Raw genomic sequence first — 17,552 nt, forward strand, 5'->3', positions numbered from 1 at the left:
CGCACGACCGTCCTATGCGCTGTTGTGAATCAGTATGTTCGACAACATGGCGGTCAAATCTTGTACTGCTACTGTTATTTCAATGGCGCACCCAGCTTTATCCATTCATCTCGATGTATCTCTTATATATATATGTTGGGTCACAATTTTTTTTTTTCGCCCACGTTATTTTCAAGCTGAAAAAAGGCACTGCTTGACTCTTTACGGCTATTAGATAATCTTCAGTAAGCAATCTGTTGAGAAAATTTGAAACGGTATATAAAATGCAAGAGAGCTGTCGTGATGAATTAGGGGAGTATGCCGTCAGAATTACAGTCGCCGCAAGCAAATGAAGTAGGTAACCAACAAGACATATGTTAAAGTACCCGACATCCCGATCAAAGATGTGTGCACAAATCTTTTTTTTTTTTTTTTTTTTTTTAAACTATCATCTCACCAATAAAAGGAAATAATTTGAAAGCAAACAGCAGGAAAAGAGGTTCCAACCTCCCCCCTTCGCTTACCAACTCTTGTCATGAGAGATGCTCTGACGGGTGATATTTTCATTTGTTTTACTTGGTTTGGTCTTATGAGCCATTCTGCTGGAGGCAATTTTCCGAATGACACAAAAATCAAACACAACATTAATATGCAAACCACAGAGTTGCACCAAAAATCTTCTTTTTTTTTTTTTTAAATAACACTATTTAAGATACATATGAAGTGACAATATACGTAACAACACAACAATCAGACGCACAGAGACATAAATGCGAAAAAAGTTCATAACAGCAAAAACATTTTTACAGCTTTTCTTAAAGTTTACAACAAAAAAAAATACATCAAAATCAAACTATAATTATATTTTATATTGTTTTAAAAAATAGATTTTTTACGGCTTTCTAAAAAGTATGACAAGAATTAGAATATATATATATATATATATATATATATATATATATATATATATATCTACAAAATAAATAAATTATATTTTATAATAGTTGAAAAATATCTTTGTGTTTAATTCTTTCCAGTGAAAGGTTCTAATTTGTGACAGTAGGTAAGTACTATAGTTTTTTAACCTACCTATTTATCAAGCTATTCTGTTTACTTATATTGAAAATTTCATTGGTTATATTATTACAATATAGGATTCTTAAGCCAATCTGGAATATTAAATTTGAGTAATCAAAAAAAAAAGATTTTAAAAAACAATTAATGAGAAATAGTGCATCATCCCTAGAATGTCTGGTGAAAAGATAATTTATTTTGCACAGTAGTAAAAAGCATTGTCAGGAAGTGCAGATGTGCATAAGGCTGGGAAGCGGCTATACCAAGTGGGACGAAACCTGGCATCCACCACAGAACCAATACAGCCATAGGGATTATCCCAGTGGAAATGGTGCAAGACCACAATACACCCATGCCAGGAAAATTGACAGACTTCGGGGTAAATTATGAAGGGGAAAATCTGGAGGAAGCGAGAGAAGGAACTGGCAACAGAACTTACGCACCATTTGACATATGCCCGACAAATAATACTGCAGACGATCAACTACTGCTGGAACTTCATCATGAAGAACACATGTATGTTAGTATGCAGCCCCTAACCAGCATGCCAAGAAACTATTGTGCTATGCTGAGTCCCAGTTGTCAGAACCACACCCGATCCTGAGATGGCTGAGCCAGATCACCTACTCGGTACACCTAGGTGGAAGGCATTTGCGGAAACAGGGCCGGTGCAAGGTAAATTGGCGCCCTAGGCGAAAAACCTTAATGCCCGCCCAAACCACCCCCCACCCCCCGGCTGGACACCACAAAAAAAAATTTCCTTACCTCAAAATACATCACGTAAGCCTAAGATTTTGTCAACAATCAAATGTAATCAGGCTTGTGTTTTTTTTGTACTTTTTTACTTATTACAAATCATAAACAGGTCACCATGGACTTTAAATAATTACTTATATCAATATAAACATTCCAAACTTACAAAAATCCATTTTCATCTAGTTTCAATAATCGTTAAACATATTATATCAGCTGTTATATGTCGTGCTGCGCCGCCCCCAGCTACTTGGCGCCCTAGGCGGTTGCCTAGTTCGCCTATATGGACGCGCCGGCCCTGTGCGGAAAGTGCACTGGGACAATATCTACAGAACAACACTTCCGGATGAAAATGTGTTCCTTGAAGCTGACATCCCGGGAGAAACATACGAAACGCGAACTACAGACTACACAATCACACCCAGAGTCATGTGGTGCTCGTTCCATGTCACATCAAGCCTGGGGAATCGCTATGCCAGGACCAGCAGGAGGCTATGCTGCCACCAGGGACGCACAATGTGGATGCAGATCCATGATGTCACAAGGATGCCCGAGGTGGGCATCAACACAGTGGACGAGCAACCTTTGGCGACAGAGCTGGACGATGTGGAGGCAGACAAACTGCCCTCCTAGCGGGGCAGATGGAAGCACAGAGCTTTCCTAGCTAATACAGAGTTCCAGGTCAGGGTGGAATAGCAAGACGAGACTACTCCGAGATGACACCAATGCCAGCACCGAGCGCCGTGTTGCCTGGAAAACTATACCACGGGCTCCGATCTGAACACAACTGGTGAATGGCAATCCTGGGGGATGGACCCCTACTGGCGAGTCTGTACTGTGTCGCATGCCGCACTAGCAGAACGTGCCTGTCAGCAACACCGTCGACATCAAGTTTTTAAGTGTCAATAAGCTAGCATGACACCCTCCTGGAAAATTCCAGCAATTCATATCGAGTATGGTCACTCTACCCACCCTGGGTTTTATAAGCCCAAACTACTGGTTATCGCTATATCAGCCATCTCTGTGAATTAGGGTCTCGTATCACAGGACTGTGATTATACTTAAAGCCAAACATAAAAAATACCACAGCCAATTCATTGTTTCCTTACACAGATGGCTTGTTGCTAGAGAATTTAACTAACTTGTCTTCGCCCTGCTTTTTGCCTTTTTCCTGTGTAGTGGGTCCTCTATGTCACTGAGGTGATGCCTAGTTGCGAGCGAATTTATAATTAAATATTTAGTTTTACTATTTTTTTAATGGGGGGACCCCCCCCCCCCTAGGGGGTCCGCCCTGCCAAAAAAAATGTGCTCTTTATTTAAAAAAGGGCGAATACAATTAGTACCAGAAACTTTGCAGGGTTGACTTTCAAGGATATTTTTCTTATGAAATCTTTTTTTTTTCCTAGCCTAAGTTAATTCTAAGTGTGTAGGGGTGGGTCCAGGTTAGGGGAGGACCTAAGTGTGTCTCAGGCCGAAGCCTATACACTCTACCATGTGGGTTTTAAACCATGCAGGGCAAGGGCGCGTGCATCGTGTGCTAATTGGAAATCTGCTTAATTTGGCAATTTTTTACTACCCAAAAATTAACCCAAGAGTGTACGAATTCCATATATATCATTTTAAATTATATTATCATTTATTTTACACAATATCAAATATTGTAATAAGGACAATATAGGAAACACGCAAGAAATACGTGAGTCAAGTTATTTCAGCGAACCTGTCTATGTGGAGTGTACCTACGTTTTTTACAATAAGTTTTAAGTGCGTGAGAGAAATGTCATCTAGCGGTATAGAGTGAAAACAACTTGAAAGCAACGCAGTAAATTGTTTCGCGCTTTGTTAAATGATAATTAGCCAGAGTTTCCTGTATTTTCGTATTATATTAGCTTATATGCTCTTTAAAATGGAAGATTAGAAGAAGTTATTGAAACTAGAAGCTATTATCCATTTATATAATTTACAATTTATGCTAATATCTGCAACCACAGAGAATTATTCAAAACACATATTTTTTAGCATTTGGTTTGGATTCCAAATATCAGGCACTTAATATAAATTATCTGGTTTTTCTCTGCAGCTTTGGTATCCATACGAATTATTTTCAGTAACGAAGTTACTGACAGAAAAAAATGGAAAGGAGCCATTTTAGTTTTCCCTTTTTTCCGCATAGCGTGATATAATTTGTATGGAGACCGATTGACCACATTACTTGTCGTATATCCTATCATATCTGGGTGTTTAAATTTTCTGATTTGGTTTGTGATTGACGGATTTGAAGGACGTAACAAGGGAATTAATATATGTATATATTTTGACAAAAATATTAACTGAGGTGGATGTATATACGTATATATATTTACGAATGGCGTGTTGATACAGTCTGATCTTCCATGCAGTACTTGTGTTAATCTGAAGCGAGACCTCCAGTGTTTATTAATTACGAACAATGGCATCATCAGGGTCAGAGTCCAACGACAGTGCCTGCGATCTTTCCAAATCGCCAGTCTTCTCCAGTATCACCATCGACAACTTGCGCTCGCAGGAGACCTCTGGGATCCCGCTCAACACCCCGTGGACGTTCTGGCTAGACAAGTACGTGTGCGGTGGTAGGTTAACGTTTAACACCGTCTACTATAATTTTTATCTATAAAGTACTTGAGTAGCTGCGTGATGAAGAAATGGTAAATATCTTACTGCACGGCTTTTTCTCAGAGTAAAAATAAAGTTACATAAATACAATTTTGCAACACTATAGACATTCTTCTATTTAGCTTAAAAACAGCGTTAGTAAATTCTTACTAGTTTCTGAGAAATTACAGTTTTTATTTCACATTTCAATACCTGTGCATTGCCACTGCAGCCCCCATTAATTGTTTTAAGTGTGGGTGTAGGTTTGTGTGTTTGTTTTGATGAACTGTTTTCAAATATTGTGAATGGCCGATTAGGTAAAGTTAGCGACATTAAAAATACTTTCAAACATTGTGGACAGTTTGGTTGGGTTAGTATACCTACATTAAAATATATGTATATTTTTATAATGGTTGCTTAGGAATTACCGATTTAAGATGTGGCTATCCTAACCTAACCAACTGTTCACATGATTTCACAGTATTTTTAATTTCGCTGTACTAACCCAACCAACCGTCTAAAATATTTTTAAGTAATTTATTATGTTGCCAAGATAACCTCTGAATTGTTTGTTACTATGTAATTCAAAACACTACTTAAAAAAAACTTACTTAATTCAATGACATTTGGACCAACAACCAATAAACAGATAATATACACATTCATATTTCCTTACAACTGGAATACGCCGTCAAATTAAGTACTTTTATTATAAAACAATACCACCTTCGTTGACTAAAGTTCTCCAAAATAAACACACAAATCTGTATGGGTAAACAATAAATGGCGACGGCACCGTCCATGCACAGGTATTGCAATGTAAGTTGAAAGTGTGATTTCTCATGAACTATTACAAATTTATTAACTCTGTTTTTGGGATAAATACAGGAACGCCTTTAGTGTTGGAAAATGGTATTTTCGTAATTTTAACTTTAGCGCAAAAGTCGCGACCTAGGATATTTACCAAAGAATTTTGTATAGTATTTTTCTAACTTTTACGCATGCTGTTTCGGACAATTCTTATGACAGATTTTAGTAAATATTTTGGCGACGAGCCTAATGTATTGATGGATTTGTTACACTCGCAGTTGGACTTCCACCTGGTGCCTAGAGGCCCCCCTCTTTAGTGTTCTCCTGAGATCCCTCGGAAAACTCACCCCCAGCATTCCTTTCTCGAGCCCATTCCCCTCCCTCCTTGTCCTAAGTGAAGAGTGCCTCACTCTTTCTGTCCGCCTTCATCCCCTCCAGTGCTTCCACCTGTAATTTGTCCACCCTGGTTCCTAGCTATCACCTTTAACAGCCTGGCCAACCACCTCCTCCTACTCTGTAATGCTTCTTACTCCAACTCCTTAGTCATCTCAGACGGACCACACCCCTTCCCTTCTCCACATACCCATCCCCCACCTCGCTGCTCTACGCTGCTCTACATTGCTCTACGCTGCACCTTACCTCGGTTGCTAGGCCCGTAGGCCGGGCTCTCAGACCACAGTCGCATGCTCCGTCACTGGCCGGAACAATGTGGAGTATGCCTTTCCCCCTTTCCCTTTAACAACCCTTCCTGCAGGGGACCCTTGTCTCTTGAGTCGTGTGAGGATGGTCTTAGGGAAAAACCCCACATGTTGATCACATGGAGAAATACTTTTCTTTCCCTCAAAGTTTCAACTGTTCAAGCCGGCCTAGATGTTTAGGCTGAGTCCAAATTCAAGTACACTGTCATGTACTTGTGATCCTGCATACCTCGCTTGCCCTTGTGATTCGAACTGGTTCAAAGTATGGCCAAAGTATAAACATTAGTTGATTTTTAAAGGCGAGCCTCATTTCCGTAATATACATAACAAAAACTCCTAAATACTTTTTTTTTTAATTTTAACTTTTTGACAGGTTTATCATCATTATCAAAGAAGGATTTGCGATACTTGAAGTAATTCATCAGTAATTGACCATTTTAAAGCATGGTTGTTAGATTAGCATCATTTAAATTACTTTAAAATTGTAGGCTTGTTTAGGTTAAACTACTTACCTGCTGTTTGTTAGCTACATTAAAAATACCTATAAAATAGTACAAACGGTTGGTTGGATTAAGTTAGTCTAGCAATTAAGAGATCATGAAAAATTTACAAAATCATGTACCTAGGTAATTTCTAAATAGGCTTCTTAATTTTGTTAAACTCTAGGTTTATATGCAGAAGTACATTTTGGTGATATTTTGGTGATATTGCCCGTTTGCTTTCAAATTCTTTCCTTTTCTTGGTGGAAATGATAGATAGTTTTTTAGGATTTCAGAGTAGGAATATATTCCCCCTTCGTACTCCCCCGACTCTAATGTCTCTCGATAGGTACAAATCTCCCAGAAAGTAATTGTTCTGTATCCTGTATCTAGATTTATCCCTTGATACTGATGGCGTAATCCTGTATGTTTGATCCTGTGGTACATGATGTTTGCCGTTTTAATTTAGTACGTCAAAATAAATAATAAAAATATTACAATACAAACAATGTTGGGAACTAAAAAAAATATATATATTATTATTTTATCTGATAATATGATCATAATTCAGTGTTACATCACAATTTTTGTTGTATCATGCCATTAGGATTAATGGATGGACTTGGATAGGCGATACAAAGCTTTTACTTCCCAGAACTGTGTAATGTATTTTTTAAAAAAAAAAACTGCCTAAAAAATGAGGTTGAGTGTACCATTCTACTTGTCTACATAATGTTAAATAGATTCCAGAAACTGTGAACATTTAACATGTTATTTTTGAAAGCGCACCAGTGTCGGTCGTCCTGACGCAGGGCCGTGCCAGGGGTGTCGGCGGCCGAGTTCAAGGCCAACCTGAAGCGCATCTACACGGTGAGCACGGTGCAGAGCTTCTGGGCCGTGTACAACCACATCCCTGACGCGGCCGACATCCCGGTGCGCTACAGCTACCACATGATGCGCGAGGATCGCAAGCCTCTGTGGGAGGAGCCGTACAACCAGCACGGCGGCACCTGGAGGTTCAAGTGCTGGAAGAAGGACACCGTGCGTGGCTCTGCGACCCCCGAGTGTGGCGGTCAGGGGCGCAACAACAGGGGGGGGGGGGGGGGGGCAAGGGTATTTTGCCCCCCCCCCCCCTGAAACCTTGAAGTGGGGGCAAACAGGGGAAAAGAAAGTGCTGTGTAATAAATCTTTATATAATAAAACTGCTTAAATAGCACCATTTTCCACCTAGAAATATAAATTTTCCCGGGGGAGTACCCCCGGGCCCCCCCGCTTCAATAGGGGGGATCGATGATTCTTTATAAAAAGGTATATTCCCCCCCCCCCCCCCCCTTTTGGAAATTTAGTTGTTGCACCCCTGGTGGCAGTGGTTGGCCGCTGTCTTCCTTTCACGTCCGGAATATTCTTACAGCGCAGCTCTTCCGGGAAGTCATAATAACGTTCCGAAAATAATTTTTTCAAACACTAGAGACGTATTTACCCTAATAGCCAGCTTTTCTGTATGCCTACTGGATTCGGAGAAATCACTGTTAATAGATTACATTACAATACCTGTGCATTGATGCGGTCGTTGCATTTTTTTCCTTTCCTGTGCGTGTCTGTGTGTGTATATGATTTGGAGAACTGTAGTTAAATTGTGAAAACTTTTGATTACGTTGTGTTAGCTGCATTAAAAATACTTCAAAACAATGTGTATGGTTGGGTTGGTATAGCTACATATTAAATTGGTTATTCCTAAGCACCATTAAAAATATTTTACAGTATTTATAGTGTAGCTATACTAACCCAATCACCCGTGCACAATGTTTTGAAGTATTTTTAATGTAGCTAATTACACCATTTAACTCAAGTTCACCCAATCATATAGACACACAGACCCACACGGGAAAGTGAAAATGGCGGGAAGCCTTGTCAATGCACACGCATTGTAATGGAACTTATATTATAAACAGTAATTTCTCAGAAACCAGTAGGAATTCAGAAACTCTGTTCTCAGGATAAATACAGGAACGTGTCTAGTGTTCAGAAAAGGTATTTTCGGATTTATATTATTACTTTGCGGAAAAGAGGCACTGTAAGAATATTACCTGATATCCCTGTTTCGTGTGGTTAGCATTAGCCTCCCATGCCTTCAACGTCAACAAAACATTGCTTAGTCCTAAGTAAAGAGAAATTCTTTTCCAGAATTATGAATGACTTCAAATGTTCTAATATTGTCAATATTTATAGCCAACCTTTTGCACTCTCGTAGATTCTATTAAAGTGTGCTGCCTACCTTCAAAAGAAGGCTAAACTTTTGATGGTAGGGTGGAGTCCTGCTAATCTGGGCTAGATGTGACGAGACCCTGTCCGGATTACCAACAGTCAAGATCAATAATGTAATTCTCATTTAAATGCACATAGTATAAGTTTAGATAGTAAAAAAAAAACAACTTTTTATCAGATACAACATTTAGTTTTAATAGACCTAATTTTTTTAACCAACGAACTGAATTATAATTAACAAAACAAAACATATTTGTCATTAAAATTCAAAATTTATTGATTATGCAATACAAAAAAAAATTCTGTTAAAGAATTTTAAATTATTAATTTCTGCCTCTCGTTGGACCCATTCGCAGAGTGGTCAGAATTCTTGATGAGTGAGTCGTAGATCCTGGGCTGAATACCTGCCAGTTCTGGCCCAGTGTTGTGTTGTCCCTTCACCTCCACACTGCAGAAGGCAGTATTGAACCATCGCAGTATCATCCCGCCTGGTCCACCCCAGCCACGCTGTGGTCATTCTCAGTGGCATTGACGGGAGATCAACGCCAGTCATCATTCCATGTTTAAACATTATACTATATTACTTGACTGCCTAATGGGTGTTTTGAAAGAAAAATCATTAGGCATTTTTAAGTATTAGTCTAATTAGTATTAGGGTACATTAGACTCCCAATTATCCAGGTGCAGGTTATCCAGTTTGTATATTAACTGTGACAAATTTCACTTCCATAAAACATTAAGTTAATGCATTTTAAAATCTTGTTATAACTGAAATATATCTCCTATATCAAAATCAGTATTATTTTGTAACACAAGTGTCGGTAGTGGCTACACAGGAATGTTACGCCCGAGCCCCATTGTGTAAATAATGCAGTATGTGAATTTTTAAATTTAATATTTAGGTTGTTTAATCTCAAAATGTTGTTCCATGTTTATGTCAATGTACATAATATGCAAGTACTTTAAATTAATTTCAACGGGAGTAGTGTCTTGATTAAAATGGTAGTCAGCAAGCTCACTTACCTTATTGGAAAACAAATTATTTTGTTTACCGATCTGTTTTATACCGGAATGAATTAGGGTGTTTTTTTTTTCAGACGGGCGGGTGTTGCAGATAAAAAAAAATGCTAAAAATGAAATTAAAAAATTGTAATAATTTTTTGACGTGACCTCTAATAAATCGATGAACGCCAGCTGCATTCACGAAAAAGTGTACCGTTATGTACATTGTCCCATTACGCTGTGTCCCGTTACGCTCATTGTACGCTTGCGCTGCATCTATCTCTCTTCCACTCGATTGGAACAACCATTGATTTGACTTTTTTGAGGCACATTAAACTTGAAACACTCCCATTTATTTCCTACTTTTCCTATCATCGTCCTATCCTTAACAGAATAACACAGATTGGAAGAATTTAAATAGCAAACATGTATAAAAGTTATAGTTAAAATAATCTCTTCGTTAAAGTAATAAACATATTTGAATTAATGAGTGCAAATAAAAGTAAATTTATCAATTAAATTGTAGATTTCATTTCACTCCTTCTTTGTATCCATACAAAAAAGTGATAATTCAATAAAAATGATTCAATTTTATTCATAAAAGTATGCAATCATTTCATCAATGTTTTGTTACGACTTTGTCACGTTAAACTATCGTCCGTAAACCGACTTTACAGACAACCAATTTTTTTTTCGTCATTGCTCCAACTGTGTTTTGATCTGTTGTCCGTGGACTGGTCGCCGGTGGTTGCCCTGGGTGATCAGGAGTGCGCTGTGAGGGGCTGGGGTCGCCCGTGGGTGCTGCGCAGTCGCGGGTGTGGAAGGAGCTGCTGGTGGCCGTGATCGGGGAGAGCTTCGCGGACTGCCTGGCCGACGGCGACGAGATCTGCGGCGTGAGCGTCACGGTGCGCGAGAAGGACGACCTGGTGCAGGTGTGGAACAAGCTGGCCAAGATGGCCGACGACGCGACCATCCTGGCCGCCATCCAGAGGCTGCTGCCGGACGTGTCCTTCCCCTCGCAGTACTACAAGCGTGAGTGTCCAGTTGCACGATCCATCACACACTGGGACTACGCTACCTTTGTTAGCGTGGACTGAATCTGCGACAACAGGCAGCAGCACTCGTGGCACTCGTGGCCAGTTACACGATCCAGCACACACTGGGACTACGTGGACAGGCAGCAGCTCTGTCGAAGAAATTTTACGGGCATTTCTATTGGTGGGTTGGAAGGATACGAAGTCGCTACAATTTATTGTGACACTGTAAACAATTGTTTGATCTTTGATGTGATTGCCACAAGATAGCAGCATATATAGTCGCTGCCCCATCTTTTGAATTTTATTAACATCTGAAAACACACACTGCTATTTAAAAGTTAATACAAAAGAAGTAATCCGAATGTTATGGATAGGTTTTTATTAAAAGGTGCCTCTATTTAAAATGGAACGTAATTATGATGAAAAATATTAAAACATTGAGCTAAAATAATATTTATTTCAACATTTAAAATGTGGATATTTTTCGTGAGAAGAGGTTGTAACACTAGAGTAATTATTTTTTGAATATGATCTGGAATTTTGTAAATAATACTTTACGTTTGATTGAATTAACGTGCGTAAAGTCTGTGAAAATTACGGCCATGACTGCTTGCGTGGTGCCAATCCAAGATCATTGCTACGAACTGACGTGAAAGTTGGTTCACATCACAGTTCCCAGTGATCTTTGCTCTGCGCTCAAAACAAAATGGTGCAACAGAAAATATGGTCGAACAATGTTCAAATGAGCTAATTACTCGAGATAATGCTTGAACTCTGATGGTGCAACTGGCCATTAGTAATGAAGATGGCCTGACTGGGCTTCGAACATGGTTCCCGTGGAATGCGAGTCCTTTATCTTTCAACTTTGCTCTGTAGAGTACCGGCCAAAAGTTTGAAACCCTTGCTTAATATTGCAAGTACTTGCAAGGATTATTACTAACAATATTCTTAGGAGAATGTTTGAGATGTACTATAGTAATTTCTTCACAGAAACCAAAATTGATTACATGATGCTGTTTTTTCCATTAGTATATTTTTATAGCTGACAGTATCAGGCTCATGTGCACATCTTTGTTGGAACAGTTGCTGTGGCTGATCGCAGCGCGAGTAGATTTTTGTGTCCTTCACGTTATGTGTTTGGACAGCAGAGTTTGCAAATTTTTGCAGAATGCGACTTGTGTAAACAGGATGAGTCTGAATTCAACGGCAAACTTCTGCTGCAACTTCATCACAAAAAAAAGTTAAAAACATATATAATGCTTATGGTCTAAACAGTTTCTCAAGGCTTGTGTAAGGCCACTTCAAGATTTGATTTATATAGTTAGATATCCTTCTAATAAATTATTCTACTCCTGTACTGACTTGTAATCTAAAAAGATTTATATTCAGGAGACCTGCACTATGATAATTTGCAAAAAGTATTAATTTTTTTTATATTGGTTATTGGATCTGTTAAAGTAATGTATATCTATTGGGACAGGAATTGATTTTTATCCATATCATCACATTTTTTAGTATATTCCTAATGTTATGTATGTTAGTTGAAGTGTATTGTGAAGTGTGAGATAGAGTGGCGAGCCAAGGGACAGTTAGAACAGGGAGCAACTGTCAGGAGTGTGAGAGAGGTAACCCTAGAGGCTGTCTGTATACAGTACTGCGGTGAAGTGTGAGTGTTGTGACGTACAAGAAGACCCGCTTGCTTGCTGACCGAGCCTGCCTCGTCTTCCTTGTTCACAGAACATCAGAAGCACCACGCGTACGAAGGCAGCAGGCGCTAGCGACTCGCTCATGGTCGCAGCTAACAGCTGACTGGCTTCGCGGTGCTGCCACCACGACAACAGGTTTTCTGAGGAGTTCTTTTGCCATGACGTATGGTGGTGTTGCACAAAGTGTGCTTAGTTGATAGCAGAGATATTATACAACATTTGTTATAAGTGGACATGTAATTTGAGTCTTTGTTAAGTAATATCCAAGTGTTTTAAGTGACGTTACATTATTTGAATTGTTTGAGTTATGGAAATTTTGTTTCCTACCTAGTAGCTTGTTAAGGATTATTGTTTGGTAGTACTAGAACACAATTATCTAATCAAAACTCATAGTTTTTAGTTATACAGCCCACCATAAGAGACACATTTTGATAACTGATGACTCCTGGTAGTAAGAACTGCCAACCATGCAACGCCACTGTTCACATACCACAAACTCTAAGGACTTGCCAGATGCTGAAATTCTTGGTCATGAAAGTGTTCATAGCTCCTCACAAAGCCTCCATGGCTGTAAGTTAAACACTGAGAAATAGCTTTGGTTAGGTTTCCATCTGTTTTGGTTGAGCCAGCAATACCGGGCTATGATTGCGAGAGTGAAGTTTTAGTCCAGAAACATGTCGTTTAAGCAATAGGATGGTGCAAGTGTGTGTGTATCTGGAAACAAAATTGTCGAAATGTAGTTGGTTAATTAACATTTAATTATTTAGTTTTGTTAATTATTTAATCATTTGTTTTACTATGTATAAGAATACATTTTATGACTGCACAACAAGCAGGCATTTTTTTTAATGAATTGTATTTATGAGAAGTATAATGACATCAACCTATAGGTTCTGGCCTTTGAATTAGTTTTAAAAAATTATTTCTAATGCTCATGGATTGCCAGTGCCATACACAGTCATTTAACTTTTTGTATTTGTTGTTCAAAGGTACCAATTTTTTTATATGTACGAAAACTATTTTACAATTTCTAGTTTAGTTTCTTGTTCATATTTGATTGGATTTAGCATCGATGGTGATAGAAGCTGTGCGAGTACCTTCGAGAATGACATGATGCTGTTGTGTAGTCTGTGTCTGGTGTACCAGCGGACCCGGATAGCGCTCGCCCCAGCCGCGACAGGGGCGAGATGCGCGTCCCCTAGCTGCTCCCGGGGAAAAGGCGGGGCACTGCCGGTGCTGTGAGGCCCAAGTGTCTCAGTAATACTCTCTGTCACTTCCTTTCTCTTGATACTTGCTGGGAATCACATGCTCCACTCTGGACATCGTCTGAATGCCGTCCGACCAGGAGTGGCTAGCAATTGCTGCTGTCATCTGGAGGCAGCCTACCAGCCAGCTCTGCTATATGCCGGCTTCACAAACACTTCTGCTGTGATCGCGTGAATCTGGAAACGTTTGAAATGTTCCTTTAGGAAAAAGCACTCCTTTTAAAATGTAAATACAGTGTTTTATCACATAATCGTCACACATTTTATACTAAAATCAAGTTTGAAAAGTAGGGGTGCAATTTTTATGCGAGAAAAGTTTTTTTTTTTTTTTTTTTTTGTCGAGTTAAAGGTATTCGTTAAAAACAAAAACCATTAATGAAAACTACGCTTAATTAAAAAATAGATAATACCAAAGCACACTAACCATTTTAAGTAATAACTAATAAGTAATAAGGCATGCAACAAAAACGTAAAGCACGTGTGTTGTATGCATTCTGCAAGAAATGTATATCAATATTCAACTACGTGAGCACACACTGTACGGGCTGCCGAATAGTGCTGGCTACATTTTTATATGTTGTACACAGTGGTAACAAAAATGAACAGATGAAGATTATAAATTTTTAAAACATTTATAAAATAAAATTTATATGTCTTACAACTTTGTATTTCTCTTAATTAAATAAGTTAAGCTGTAATATCGAAATAGATAGCATATGTAAACTTTAAAATACATTGTTTTGTTTTATATGGAAAAATAAGTTTATGGACATCTTACTAGAAAAATGTAATATATGGCAGGATTAAAACATTTGACCATGTCGAATGGGAAATTGTATTGTGCGGGTACATCAGAAATGAGTTTTGCTGTAATTGTAATAACTGTTCTTTCCCATTATAACTACCAAACTGTCTGAGAGCAATTTGAAAACGGATTGCTGTTGCATGGTGCTTTATCCTGTCATGTTTATTACCCACACAAAGCGCTCTTTTCTAACAGCGGGACCAGAAACACCATGCAAATTTTATGCAAGAATTTTTTTTCAAAATTGATACCTTGAAATAACGGTGTGATGATTATGTGAGTGTAAGGTTATGCCATAAAACACTGAATTTGCTTTCTACTGAAGTCTTTAATGTCTTTAACACCATTACAACGGTAGTAATAGTAACCATAAGTTATAAGTTTTGGTAGTTCTTTGGCAGGGCATGTTCATTGAAACTTGGATCACCTTTATGTTTGTATTACTTAGTGCTATGTACCAGATCCTCACACTTAAAAAACGTAGAAAGTCTCGTTTTGTCTTGAATTGCAGATCTGTGATGCTCCCTTTGTCTTAGTGTGCCTTTCCAAGCCAAGTCCCTTGAATTTAAAATATACTTACGAAAGTATTTTTAAGTCATTTCATTTTGTGTTCAGTATAATTAATTAGTTTAAAGATTTTTTTAAATGTATGTATTGTTATGTAGTTGTGTACTTTTAAAATCAAGAGCTGATATATATTTTTGTATTTTAGAATATATTTACCCATTTTCATTTGTGAAATTTCTAATCATGTTTGTAATTTTTATGATGTCTTGCAGAATTTAACACTTAACTTAGTTGCTATCATGGTAGCACATTGTAATAGAGATTTCTCTAGTATGTGTTTACGAAATTTAATGAGAAGCTGTTGCAAGTGCTGAACTTAAGATTTTCCAAAAGAAGTGTTTAAGTATATAGGTTTGTAAATTATTAAAAAAATATATCCTCAAATTTAAAAATGAGAATCAAAAAGTGTGTAAAATAATTTTCTGAATATTAAAATAATCAAAATATCATCTGAGAATAAAGAAAATTGATTTTCTTGTCAGTAAATTGTGCTTAACCTTCTTTTTAAGCTACCTGGAATTTGCGTTTAAACAAATTTACTACTTTGAGTTAGTTGTTTAGTAATGTCTTTTTCTTAAAAATGTAGTGTAAAAATACATTAATTTTTTTTACGGCAGTGTTACTGTTACCACACGTCAAGTCGTGATGGCTATTTGTGGGGGGGGGGGGGGGGGGGGTGAGAAAGATATGTTTGAGAAGTAAGACCAAGCACCTCCGTGCATTGTGCCATTCTAAAAATATTCAGTTTGGATTGTGTGACGAACATCCAAGGTATTAGGTGGATACAGTATTAAAATAATAACAGTAATAGAACATGGGTCGTATGCATAAGATTCAATCTCCATGATTTAGAGAGAACACGTTATTTTACTAATGCTTGTATTACGGTTGTCCACAAGGCAGAGGGGTGTGCACTTAAGAGGGGAATTAATATATTTTATTTCTGTTTCAAACACATGGTGCAGAAAGCCAGTGATAGTAGAGACATAAGGGATTTTGGAGTTGGGTTCTGTTAATATTTTAACTGCTTTACAGTAGAGAAATATTTTTGAGAATTAGCCTACATTGCTCAGGTACCTAATTCCCTCTTTTTTTTTTTTTTGTAAATGAACTATCAAAATTAGCTATATGACTCACAATGAATGTATATAAAAATTACTAAAAAAAATTAATAAGTTTCTTAAATATTGGACACAAAGGTTTTTGCATAACCCGTCATGTCATACCCTCATACAGTGTTTTGGGTTTAAAAAAAGTTTACAAGCTACTAGTGTACTATCTCGAGGGAATACTACTTAAAATACTTATGAACACTACCAGCAAATGTTAGATTAAAAGTGAAATTTCACTGTCTTATACAAACGGGATGTCCGTAAAGTACAGTAAGTACTGTTTGGTCATTAAAAAAACTAAACAAGTGAGAAAAAGTTTTTTAGTGAAAGTTTTAGTTTACTACATATACATCACATTTTCACATTGTTGCCATTTAGTTCCAAGCACTTTTAGCAACGCTCCACCAGTTTATATAACCCCTCTGCGTGGAAGCTAGCCACCTGGAAATTAAATGAGCTGACAATCGTAATTTTGTATATTTTGCTGTAATTTTTGAATCAAGTTTCATTAAATCAACCAAATTGAAGCCTTTTTTGTCCCAAAAAACCTGTAGCCATTATTTTTTGACTCGAGTACAGAGATCGCTAAACTTTTTGCAGAGAAGTTTACTGAGCGCCTGCACTTAAGCTACACGTATTGGGTATTCAAAGTCCAAGAAGCCTACGGCCGAGGCGTCCGTTTCATTCCCAGACGGCGAACATGTACACAAGAGGGGTTAAAGAAACTGGTGCAGCATTGCAAAAAGTGCTGGAACTGAGTGGTGACTATGTTAAAATGTGAAGTAGATATGTAGTAAACTAAAACTGGCAATAAAAGACTTTTTCTCACAAGTTTATTATTTTTTTTTGATGATCCAACGGTACTTTCTTTACGGACATCCCTTGTATTAATACACAAAAATTAAATTGTGGACCATTTTTACACGTGTGTGTACAATTGTGTGGGTGGCCGGCTATCCTGTGCACTCACTTATGAACGTAGTGCACCCAGCTTTATAATACGTAATAAAGTTATACAACAAGAAGCGAGCAGTTTTTAGAAGTCTGTTAGGAACTGGCAATGATGAGGCCAAAAGCAAGCAGTGAGAAGCAAGGCAGCTGAGTACTGCAGGGTGTAGGCAAATCTTCTGTCGAGAGGATTCACATACAGCAAAACATGCATCACTCCCAACAGGCAGCCATTGATCACCTTCACAGCTGTGGTGGATCCAGGATTTTGGTTTGGGAGGGGCTTGACCCAGCTGAGGCTAGGCTTTATCAAGGCAAACACTAAAACAATAGTGGACCGAGATGCTTTTGGAGGGGGCTTGAGACCCTTAGTCCCCCCCCCCTTCTGGAACCGCTACTGCCGTCACCTCACGAACCTACC

General features: G+C 38.1%; 1 protein-coding gene across 1 annotated transcript; it reads left to right on the plus strand.

Moving 5' to 3' along the window:
- The first annotated feature begins 3,985 nt into the window (after positions 1–3,985).
- Positions 3,986–15,557, plus strand: LOC134538108 (eukaryotic translation initiation factor 4E type 3-like). Its single transcript, XM_063379133.1, has 4 exons — positions 3,986–4,401; positions 7,237–7,465; positions 10,501–10,723; positions 12,466–15,557. The coding sequence occupies exons 1-4, from the start codon at positions 4,256–4,258 to the stop codon at positions 12,504–12,506; spliced, it is 639 nt and encodes a 212-aa protein (XP_063235203.1). The 5' UTR covers positions 3,986–4,255; the 3' UTR covers positions 12,507–15,557.
- Positions 15,558–17,552: the final 1,995 nt, after the last annotated feature.

The sequence above is a fragment of the Bacillus rossius genome, chromosome 13 (assembly GCF_032445375.1).
Source record: "Bacillus rossius redtenbacheri isolate Brsri chromosome 13, Brsri_v3, whole genome shotgun sequence".
Classification (NCBI taxonomy): Eukaryota; Metazoa; Arthropoda; class Insecta; order Phasmatodea; family Bacillidae; genus Bacillus; species Bacillus rossius.